The 12,364-nt window shown below is 38.8% G+C and overlaps 1 protein-coding gene across 3 annotated transcripts in view; it reads right to left on the bottom strand.

Annotated features, from left to right (window-relative positions):
• Window positions 1-9,959, bottom strand: part of agbl4 (AGBL carboxypeptidase 4) — a 369,255-nt gene extending 359,296 nt beyond the window's left edge. For all 3 annotated transcript variants that reach the window (XM_041839343.2, XM_041839344.2, XM_041839345.2), the window contains exons 1-2: window positions 9,877-9,959; window positions 5,764-5,886 (exon numbers count right to left, since the gene is read on the bottom strand). In XM_041839343.2, coding sequence (XP_041695277.2) covers window positions 5,764-5,886; window positions 9,877-9,919 — 166 coding nt within the window. In that variant the 5' untranslated portion in view covers window positions 9,920-9,959. The remainder of the gene's footprint in view (window positions 1-5,763; window positions 5,887-9,876) is intronic.
• Between the last annotated feature and the right edge of the window lie 2,405 nt (window positions 9,960-12,364).

Raw genomic sequence — 12,364 nt, 5'->3', positions numbered from 1 at the left:
GTCATTGTCCATTTGGGAGACCATTTGCGACCAAGCTTTAACTTCCTGACTGATGTCTTGAGATGCTGCTTCAATATATCCACATAATTTTCCTTCCTCATGATGCCATCTATTTTGTGAAGTGCACCAGTCTCTCCTGCAGCAAAGCCCCCCCACAGCATGATGCTGCCACCCCCGTGCTTCACAGTTGGGATGGTGTACTTCGGCTTGCAAGCACCACCTTTTTCATCCAAACATAACGATGGTCATTATGGCCAAACAGTTATATTTTTGTTTCATCAGACCAGAGGACATTTCTCCAAAAAGTAAGATCTTTGTCCCCATGTGCAGTTGCAAACCGTAGTCTGGGTTTTTTATGGCGGTTTTGGAGCAGTGGCTTCTTCCTTGCTGAGCGGCCTTTCAGGTTATGTCGATATAGGACTCATTTTACTGTGGATATAGATACTTTTGTACCCGTTTCCTCCAGCATCTTCACAAGGTCCTTTGCTGTTGTTCTGGGATTGATTTGCACTTTTCGCTCCAAAGTACATTCATCTCTAGGAGAGAGAACGCGTCTCCTTCCTGAGCGGTATGACGGCTACGTGGTCCCATGGTGTTTATACTTGCGTACTATTCTTTGTACAGATGAACGTGGTACCATCAGGCGTTTGGAAATTGCTCCCAAGGATGAACCAGACTTGTGGAGGTCTACAATTTTCTTTCTGAGGTCTTGGCTGATTTATTTTGATTTTCCCATGATGTCAAGTAAAGAGGCACTGAATTTGAAGGTAGGCCTTGAAATACATCCACAGATACACCTCCAATTGACTCAAATGATGTCAATTAGCCTATCAGAAGCTTCTAAAGCCAAGACATAATTTTTCTGGAATTTTTCAAGCTGTTTAAAGGCACAGTCAACTTAGTGTATGTAAACTTCTGACCCACTGGAATTGTGATACAGTGAATTATAAGTGAAATAATCTGTCTGTAAACAATTGTTGGAAAAATTACTTGTGTCATGCACAAAGTAGATGTCCTAATCGACTTGCCAAAACGATAGTTTGTTAACAAGAAATGTGTGGAGTGGTTGAAAAATGAGTTTTAATGATTCCAACCTAAGTGTATGTAAACTTCCGACTTCAACTGTATATGCAGTGTCATCTCAGTAGGAAAAACAACATTATGCCTTGTCTGATAGGCAGGCACAGGATTTGCCCAGAGCACAAATGAGATGGGGTGCATCAGCCTGATATTCCATGAAAATGGTGAAAGCAAGTGGCAGATGCATGCAGGCAAGACAGCTGATGAAGTGTGAAGGGAAATGGCTTCCAATAGCAGTGGATGCTGTGGTGGACTCAAGTTATCTGCATAGCAAATACAAAAACACTCGCTAGTCGCTAGCACATCCAGGTCTGTGAAAAGAGCATCTGTTTCGACCTGATAAATCACCTTTTCTTCCTTCAGTTAGACTTTTTCCCTGTACTCTGGCATACCATCATAATATCCCTACTTCTTTATCCGTCTTATTATTAATTCCCTCAACTCACATGACAATATCAAAGCTGTGGCCTGAGAAAGAGGAATAATGCTAAATAAAAACAGCAGTGACTTACAATAGGTCTATAACAAACCAGTGCACTAAACAAGGGAAAATAACTATCTGTTTACCAAAATACAAAGTTTGCTGTACTGCTACTTTGACAAAAGATGTTGGCAATTACAGGTGATTTTGGATATTATAGTCGAACTCATAACAATCAATGAGGCTTAATGAGTTGTGTGTGCAGTCAGTGTGAAACAAGTCAATTAGAAGATTTTACAAGTACTGCATATCCCACAATGGAAGGTCACATGAATACGTGAGTCGGAGTTCTGTTGTAGGGTACCGTACGCTTATCAATTAACCTTTCTAAATATCTGAGATCTCCAAAGGGTTTACTTTGATTCGCTCTCTCTCTCTCTCTCCATGCAACTCAATGTCTGAAGACCGAGTTCAGGCAATAATCAATGATGGCTTAATTACTTCTGTGAATGGTCTACAGGAACAGTAAAGCAATATGCTAACACTGTCCGTGTCCTTGCTGGAGGCAATCAAGCCATTGACCACCTAAATTCAGAATCCACAAAAATATTTAGGATTCAATTGAATACATTTACATTTTAGATACCTACAGGCAACTCTCAAAGTTCATCATTAGATCTGCCAAGTACTTTATGTAGGAAAGATTTTCCTACAAATATAAGCTACAGAATGTTTTAGCTAAATCCTGAATGTGCACAGATGGATGCACAGGTTGAATTCTGGAAAATGATTCACTGTATAGAATATGTATTTCTAATTTGACTGTTAAGATTATTTCTGCTTATTCGTAACACTAATGGAGCTCATTTGATTTGTGATTGGTGACTAATATTCCCAATGTAAAGAATTATGTTTCAAGCACTAATTGCGCTTCCACATTAAAGCAATGCCATAATTCTGTCTGACATAGATAGAAATAGAAACTGTCAGAGACAAACATTTAATTTCTCCATGTACACATCGTAAAACTAATGATAAAGGTCCAAGTAATTATAGATACAAATATGTTCCTTTCTCTAAATAAAAACCCATTGATTAATAAACATCCATAACAAAAATTAAATTGAGGGGCTAAAGAGATCATTATAACTATTACAACTCAATTAGCATATAGAAGTCTATGAAAAAGTTTTTCATTCCTCTATATCTACAGGACTATCAATATGGTTTTAATGACAGCTTGAGGAAATAGTCATTATGTTTCTGTACTATCAAAGTCTGCATAATGGAAGTCATTTTCTTGTATTATCTTAAAAAGCAAAGGAAGGGAGGACTGCTGAAGCTTTTTAGTGTGACTCAGAGACCTGTGGGCTGCAATGCCTATGAAAAGATACACCACTGACCTAATTTACATTTTACATTTTAGTCATTTAGCAGACGCTCTTATCCAGAGCGACTTACAGTTAGTGAGTGCATACATTTTCATACTGGCCCCCCGTGGGAAACGAACCCACAACCCTGGCGTTGCAAGCGCCATGCTCTACCAACTGAGCTACAGGGGACTACATCTAATCTGCATATGGTTGACAAGAAAGGGAATTATGTCTCATCTAAATGTAAATTAGGTGTTTTATACCTTTAGTAAATGGCCTACATTAACATAGTCTGTTTTAATAAACAAATTAGAATTTATTACCAGGGATACTAAAGAAATCAAATCAAATCTCTAGTTTCTAAAATGTATGCAAAATGTTGACAGCTGTCCTACAAAAAAGCGGCAATATTGGCAGCATGAACCTCGCTGAGTGATATCTCAGCATAAATTCAAATAAATGTCTGCTTGAATTCCCATGTTTCAGGCAATAAATGGTTTGAGGAGATGTGATCCATACAGTGATCCATACAGTAGCCTCCATGAGGGTATTCAAATGTTCTTCCTGTCAGTGTCATATAATATAAAACAAATGCATGAATTGGAAATGTGAGACCTTCACAGATATCACTGTCACTGCATGGAATATGGATGCTAGTTATTTGACCATGCAGTGAGTGATATTGTCTAGATATGGATGTAGGGGTAAATGTAAGCACAGTAGATCTTGATCTGGAATCTTCTTGGTAAGTATGGCAAACAAACAAGTTTTAAATATGCTTACACCTTGGTAATATGAAAGGCATTCTTCTTCAGTGAAAACACATTGATATTGAATGTGTGTTGCTACTCAAGGTAGGCAATGCCAAATTGATGGATTATGAATAGTCCTCCTTGTTTCTCAATTCCACCAACAAAACAAACCACAATTATTTACAGACAGTGAGGGCTAAGCCCTGAAAAAACGTATCACTCCTTGTGAAATGTATTGACAGATACTCACCATATGACCACTGAAGTGAAAAATTACTTTTTTATCATTTAGTCCTTATAGGAGACCTGTTGGCTTATAAGTGGTTAAAACAGTTAGCCTAGCTGCAGTGTTGCTTCGTTGAAACAGCAACAAAACATTAATTTGACATTAGCGCAGTTCAATTCCTCTCCGTTTCCAACTTTAGTAATGCATTTACTGGAAAGAGATTAATATCAATTCCATAAATCATTCAGGAGAATTTCCGGACCTAGAGACATCGGGGTAATGTTATATATGTTAGCTGATCTCCGTCTGGGAGCTCAACGCCCATTAATCAATGTCTGAGGTCCTCCGAGCATGTCATCTGGGAAAATAGGGAAACTTATTTAAAAAACCGTAAGAAACGTAAGTCTCCTGATTATTTATTAATATCAATCTCCTAAAACATATGTTATCTACACGCATTGATCTAGCGTAACACTCACTTTTAGACAAATCCTCAAATCCTCATGGCTTCCCAGATCTTAGTTAGAAGCTTTGTTTATCTCTTAACTTTCAAAACTCTCACCTGTTATGTGGTGCCATGGTGTGACTGACAATAATATATGATATTATAGTAATACCCCTATCATCTGAATTTTATTTGATTGACAGTCCCGTTCAGTAGTTTAAGCTTACCTTAAAATGGTGTCTTATAAACCTCTACCCAATTGTTTATTCAGTATTATGTCTGGGAGAAAAATACAGAGATTCTTCTCAGAAGTTTCAAACTCTATCCAAATAAACAAACTCAAAAAATAAAAATAAACTTAAAAAGTCTATCCTCTGACAGCTGGTCCAAACAGCACAGAATCACAAGTTAAACTTCATCTCTGCACAGCCAAAAATTGGTTGCCTGCCAAGAATATGAAAGCTGTGTCTCATCTGTTGAAGACCCTGAACCTAATCTCCCAGCAGAGAATGATATCGTGAATGTTCCACAGGCCCACTGATTCACTGTCACTCCAGCCCAGAGCCGCTCTCTTTGCTGCCCACTTGACCTTGTCACAGCAGAAAGCACTTTATTTTCATTACAGTGCCATTCATTTGGTTGAAAAGTTCAAAACAAAGAACATTTACAAAGCATTCTGGAACATATTAACTTGTTTAATTACATTCTTCAACTAGGAAGATGTACAAGGTAAAAGAGCAGTGACTCACATAGAACCTTTATATTTTTTTGTTACCCTTTTCTATAGATGATTAACCATTAAAAGACACAATCAAAGAGATGATTTAGGCCTAGTTGATGTATAGAATATTATGCTTTTATTAATAATTGAGGGCATCTAGGCAATATTTAATATAATTTCACTGTTTCGATATGATGCAATTCAGATCACAGAAACATATCTAAGGGAATAAAACGGTTTCGTAACTGAAGTATATGAGATCTGTAAAGGAGGATCAGACAGAGAGGATCGCACTACAGAACAACCTGTGTGTGTGCATGTTGGTCTTCCTGTATATTAGTAAACAAGAAAAAACATTGGCTGAAAATGTAGTACAGTACCCAGAAATATGGTATACGGTGATGAATGACCTGTCAACCTGCCTTGCACCTTCAGGCATAGCCTACATTATATTCATTATTTACTATAGCCTAAGTCCCACCATCACTTTGTCTTATACTGCCTTTTTGAAATTGAGGGACGACAATAATGTCATCATAGAATGATAGCTTGATAACACTGGATTGCTTTGTGATCAAAGTAGAATTACATAGCCTATAACTAATTAAGCTAGGTAAAATAATTATAAGTTAGCCTAATTAGTGTAGGTAAGCCTAGTCTGTGGATATATTTACAAATATTGTGATAAATGTATGAAATGTTGCAGTAGTTTAAATTGTGATATTACACCTCAGTTTGTACTTACCACTCTCGAAGCAAGCATCAAAGACAAGATGGCCTTTCCGTGGAACTCCTGTGTATCCTGGTGGAGTCACCATCAGCTTGTTCACATTGCCCACTAAGGCATCCTCTCCTCCAGCTTCACTGCCTAGGACAACCACATATCACTTGTCAAACCACTTAATCTGAACTAATATCTATTAAACACCCCACCATTCTAAGGATATCCCATGCGGTAAATAAAATATTAAGGCTAGATATCTCAATATGATCACACTTTGTGCCTTATCAGAAGTAGATACAGTATGACAAGGTTTCTTCATGCATCAAATGTGGCTTGCCTGCCTTATGCATAGTAAGTAAGGCATGCTGTTGGCCAAGCCTTAACTGAGGTCACCTTGCAGAAATATTTCTACCTGTATTTTATTAGAACTATAAATAAAAACCTCAAGACAACAAAAAGGTGTGAAATGATTTATTTTGGTGTGTTCAGAGATTTCACTATTGTAAACAAATGGTGTTACTAGCTAAACCCTCATAACCTTTAAAAGCTATAGCCAGGTCTAACAAGTGCTTGGCCTGCTTTGTTGACAGGTGCTAAAGCAGGTGGTTAAACAGCTTATGCTATTTGAAGTGAAACAAACTGTCCTTTACCTGCAGATTATGCATGAATAATTATCAAGTGTCCCTGATAGGGTTGCATTTAATTACAGTACAGCCTACGTAGCTAATACCATGCCATGCCATGGATGTTAGCCTACGCATGTGGATTAGGATTTAACTCTATGAACTCAGGTCTTGTAATTATAGACTAATGTAAATCAGAAAAGTATTACTCTTGAAGTATTTATGGTTGTGAAATAGTAGTAGTAGTAGTAGTGACGGCAGTAGTAATGGTATTTACGTTCTTGCTGCTGGTGACTCTCAGATCCACCTCTACGCAGACGACACCATTTTGTATACATCTGGCCCTTCATTGGACACTGTGTTAACAAACCTCCAAACGAGCTTCAATGCCATACAACACTCCTTCCGTGGCCTCCAACTGCTCTTAAACGCTAGTAAAACTAAATGCATGCTCTTCAATCGAACGCTGCTTGCACCCTCCTGCCCGACTAGAATCACTACTCTCGGCGGGTCTGACTTAGAATATGTGGACAACTACAAATACCTAGGTGTCTGGTTAGACTGTAAACTCTCCTTCCAGACTCACATTAAGCATCTCCAATCCAAAATTAAATCTAGAATTGGCTTCCTATTTCACTCATGCTGCTAAACATGCCCTCGTAAAACTGACTATCCTACCGATCCTTGACTTCGGCGATGTCATTTACAAAATAGCTTCCAACACTCTACTCAGCTAATTGGATGTAGTCTATCACAGTGCCATCCATTTTGTTACCAAAGCCCCATATACTACCCACCATTGTGACCTGTACGCTCTCGTTGGCTGGCCCTCACTACATATTCGTCGCCAAACCCACTGGCTCCAGGTCATCTATAAATCCCTTCTTGGCAAATCCCAGCCTTATCTTAGCTCATTGGTCACCATAGCAACACCCACCCGTAGTATGCGTTCCAGCAGGTATATCTCACTGGTCATCCCCAAAGCCAACACCTCCTTTGGTCGCCATTCCTTCCAGTTCTCTGCTGCAAATGACTGGAACGAACTGCAAAAATCTCTGAAGCTGGAGACACTTATCTCCCTCACTATCTTTAAGCATCAGTTGTCAGAGCAGCTTACCGATCACTGCACCTGTACACAGCCCATCTGTAATTAGCCCACCCAACTACCTCATCCCCATATTGTTATTTACATTGTTATTTATTTTGCTCATTTGCACCCCAGTATCTCTATTTGCACATCATCTTCTGCACATCTATCACTCCAGTGTTAATACTAAATTATAATTGTAATTATCTTGCACTATGGCCTATTTATTGCCTTACCTCCATAACTTACTATATTTGCACACACTGTATATAGATTTTCTATTGTGCTATTGACTGTACGTTTTGTTTATTCCATATGTAACTCTGTGTTGTTGTTGTTTTTTCCACACTGCTTTGCTTTATCTTGGCCAGGTCGCAGTTATAAATTAGAACTTGTTCTCAACTGGCTTACCTGGTTAAATAAAGGTGAAATAAGGCTATTTCATAGGCTATGTGTTAGTTATAGTGACCTATTTTAGGGTTGTTTGTAGGTGTGGAGTTATTATAGTCAGTGGTGTAAAGTACTTAAGTAAAAAATACTTTAAAGTACTACTCAAGTAGTTTTTGGGGATATCTGGGCCCGGTTGCATAAAACATCTTAAGTGTTTCTCTTAAGGGCATACTTAAGGGGTTTTACGGTAGTTTGAAGGCATGCATGGCAGAAAGAGTATCTGGTTACCATGGAGATGGCCTGATTCACTGACTAAATGTATCTTCAAAGTGATCACATTTATTTTGTTAGATAGCAAAACTTCTACAATCAACACAGGATAACCAAATTGCTTCAGAAGAAAATAAACCACGTTTATAGCCATGGATTTTGTATTGTTATTTTAAGCATATGAACTGTAAACGCATGAGTTTACATGTATCATATTTATGAATATTTGATATCAGTCCTCATTTACATTTTTACATTTACATTTTAGTCATTTAGCAGACGTTCTCATCCAGAGCGACTTACAGGAGCAATTAGGGTTAAGTGCCTTGCTCAAGGGCACATTTACGTCATTTAGCAGACGCTCTTATCCAGAGCGACTTACAAATTGGTGCATTCACCCTATAGCCAGTGGGAAAACCACTTTACACTTTTTTTTTTTTTGGGGGTGTAGAAGGATTACTTTATCCTATCCCAGGTATTCCTTAAAGAGGTGGGGTTTCAAATGTCTCCGGAAGGTGGTGAGTGACTCCGCTGTCCTGGCGTCGTGAGGGAGCTTTAACTAGGCACATCTTCCATTATAAGTAAATGATGCAGACATCATGTACATTAATGTATCATTTTTTTATTATTTAAAAGGTCTATGCAAATTCCAATACAAAATTAGTTTACTCTAATTGGGCAACTCAACCAGCTGGTTGAGATGTTTGCGATGGTTTATCTATCAAAGTTTAAGTCATGCACACAACCATTTTTATTTATGGCCTATATCTGCCATCACCATCATCAAACCATAATCTAACTCAGTTTAGGAGCCTGAGATCAAGAATCTACTGAGGGAGTAATACTCTATGGCTATGACAATGTCGTCCTGTCCTTTGTTTTGTTATGTGTATGCCTATTAGGCTAGGTCTACTGTGTAGCCTAGGCCTACTATGTTGTTTGTACATGTTTTAAACATTTATTTAAGAGGACCACAATGGAAATACGTTTTCAAACGTTTTGGTGTCATCCTCAATGATTTTAAATGCATTATCTACATGTGTGGTTGTCTTGGTGTGTCAGTTAAAGATTAAAGTTGATTTGGTGTTTACGGTTTTGGCACTTGAGATTCCAGCGGAATAATAATAATATGTATGACCAGTTTCTAAAGTTGTGCTTTGTCAGCACACCTAATTAAAACCCTTACAATGACGTGTAGCCACTGCCATGCTATTACCATAGATACAGAGGGAACCGATTTAGGTAGCCACTACTTATTGTGTCTAACACAGCCAGTTGCTGCAAGAGACAGCAAGTATTTGCTAGCTCTGGTCCTGGGCGTCGTTCGGCGGAGACTGAAAGTACAGCAGAACGACGCCCTGGACCAGCGCTAGCACTAGCTAACGTTAGCTGCTAAACTCACAGTCACAGCAAATACCGCACATTAGCTGAATGGCAAGTAGCCTGTCCAGGCAGAGTGTTGACGGCAACACACTTCAATTTGCCGAACATTTTCATATTCATGCTCGTATTATTTATATCAGGTAGCTAAACTAGTAGCTTGCTAACTAGAAGGTTAGCTAACAAGGTAACGTCGTTAGCTTGTAACAAGCTTACTTAGCTAACTAGCAAACCAGTGATGTTTACAAACGATGTTGCGTCGGTCTAGGTGATTGATGCAGCAGTCCAGACTCATTCATAACTAAATGTGCAGCAACCTGCTATGCACTCTCATGCACTTGAATATAGGTACTATAGAGGTAGCTTGCACTACTATTTACACACCAGTGTCGACGTCTCTCATGTTCTCCTCCATCTTCCTTTCCATTTTTGCACAACACACCAGCGCACGACGCTGGCTGAGTGTTGCCACGGCAACGCAGTGTAGCGATAATGAGAGGTGGGAGGAAGTTGGGTGGTTTTCACTAGCTTCCACAGTCAGATTCCACAGCCACAAAGTCAAAATTGGCTACAACAACAATTTGCTTTTGGTCTTCATTTAAGGTTAGGGTTAGGCATAAGGGTTAGCAGTGTGGTTAAGGTTAGGGTTAGGTTTAAAATTAAATTTTAAGAAGATAAATTATAGAAATGGGCGGATTTTATAACTTTGTGACGACCCATTGGGGTTGATGTCAGCAAGTCAAAAGCAGGTGCAAATCTCAAGTAGAGCATTACATTTTCAAAATATAAATTATAGAAATCTCTTTCAAAATGTTGAACTCTATTTTATTTACCCAACTAAAAGGACCTGAACATATTTACATTTTAGTCATTTAGCAGACGCTCTTATCCAGAGCGACTTACAATTAGTGAATAAATAGATGTTTTTTTTTTCATACTGGCCCCCCGTGGGAAACGAACCCACATCCCTGCCGGCCAAACCCTCCCCCAACTTGGACGACGCTGGACCAATTGTGCGCCGCCCATGGGTCTTCCGGTCGCGGCCGGCTCCGACAGAGCCTGGACTCGAACCAGGATCTCTAGTGGCACAGCTAGCACTGCGATGCAGTGCCTTAGACCACTGCGCCACTCGGGAGTCATGCATTTACCATTTATAAGAAGTGAAAGAATGATGGTCAAATGAGTAGTAGTTTACTGTGAAAGGGTAGGAACCATCATTTGGGTCAGTTTTTCCCCTGGGACTCTAATTACTGATTAAACATGTAAAACGGTATAAACTCACTCCTGACCTGTTCTCAGATGAGAGCTTTTGTCCTGTATGTGTGAGAGCAGCCATGCTGTTTTTGAGTTGTATAGTCAAAGGTTTTCTGAGAAGGTATGTTTGTTTTTTGTTTTAAGTTGGTTGTTTATTCGATGTGTTTGGAGAGTAGAAATGGGGGTCCAGGAAATAAATGCTTTCATTTTTAAATCTCTGGTAGTGGAAGTAGCCTTATTTTGGAAATCTCTACTAACAATGTATGCTCCTTTCCCCCCTTCTCTTTTTAGCTAACAGAGATAACATGGTAGGCTACAGAGCTGGAACATGTAGCATGATTTTCTATTGTGATTTTAGAAATGCAATGTCTCGCAATGTCTCGCTGTTGCCAGTGGCCCGTGGCCCTAAATTATCTACTGATTGATTAAAGATGTCCTATGCAGAAATCGCTCCGCCATTTCCTGGTTGCTAAAATGTCTAATAGTTCACCTAATTTCAGATTGTGACAAAACATGTAAGTATAGTGTAGAGTATCATTGTACCACCTAACCCGCTGTGAAATATATTTTCCGTAACCACATGTTTTTTCATTTTCAGCTGTTTGAAGCTGGCGTACAAAACCGAAAGTAAAAGAAGCAAAAACAAAACTTAAGCACGGAAAGCATAGAAATAGTGCACATAGAACAGATCTACCGCTTCTTAAACTTGCGTTCAATGAGAATGACAGATCTATAACTCACATTTATGTTAATTTTTTCGGGGCACCCAAAAAGTTACATATTGCAGCTTTAAAGCATGAGGATTTCTATCCCATTCATAAATGCTAACTACCTTTAGCGCCTATTGACCATAGTAGGACTATCTTCTGGTTGGGAGAGTTTCGTTAAGAGGCCTGACACTTGCTCTAAACGTTAACACGCATCGCTTTCGGTACAGTTTTGGAAACAAGCAATTTATGTTTCATATCAGCAATAAATAATTGTATTTAAATTTTAAAAAAATACTGTCGGCTGCAACTGTGTTGAAACCGGTTAAAACAGTGTACAGTAAGTGTATATTTTTTGCATTTGTGGAATTATTTTGATGTGAAACTAAAGTAGAGGGCTTTATGTTTCTAGAACCGTACCGCAATTGAGAATTTATTCATGTTTAGATGGCTGTTTTGGCTGCCAGAGCCAATTTTTCTCAAAATAGATTATGTAAATGTCTTGGACATTAACGTTAGGCTCCTTTAGTCCATTATTGAGCTAGAGGCTTTCTAGACAATTGGAGCATACGTCATCAAGCCAATCGCTTTCCATTATTACCGCCACACCTGATTAGCTGCATCAAATGAATGGCCATATGACTCCAGTGCATATGACTTATTTTCAGGTTATAAGCTTTGTGTAACAGGAGCAAATAAATAAGGCTGGGAGAAGGGCAATGAGTTTTGTCCCTGTGATCATATTTGATAGCTACAGGGAGCTAAACAACTAGGGCGGGGTGATTATTTCTTAAATGATAAATAACTGTGCTGTGCAATATTTCCAGAAAATTGAATAGCTGTCCTTCATGGCATGTCATCCCTTAACTCTAGCCAATTAATGGGCTCCATGGTGCTGGAATTATAATAAT

This window comes from Coregonus clupeaformis, chromosome 20 (genome assembly GCF_020615455.1).
Source record: "Coregonus clupeaformis isolate EN_2021a chromosome 20, ASM2061545v1, whole genome shotgun sequence".
Taxonomy (NCBI): domain Eukaryota; kingdom Metazoa; phylum Chordata; class Actinopteri; order Salmoniformes; family Salmonidae; genus Coregonus; species Coregonus clupeaformis.
Note: the sequence above shows the minus strand (reverse complement) of the source record. Positions and strands in the feature narration are given on the sequence as shown.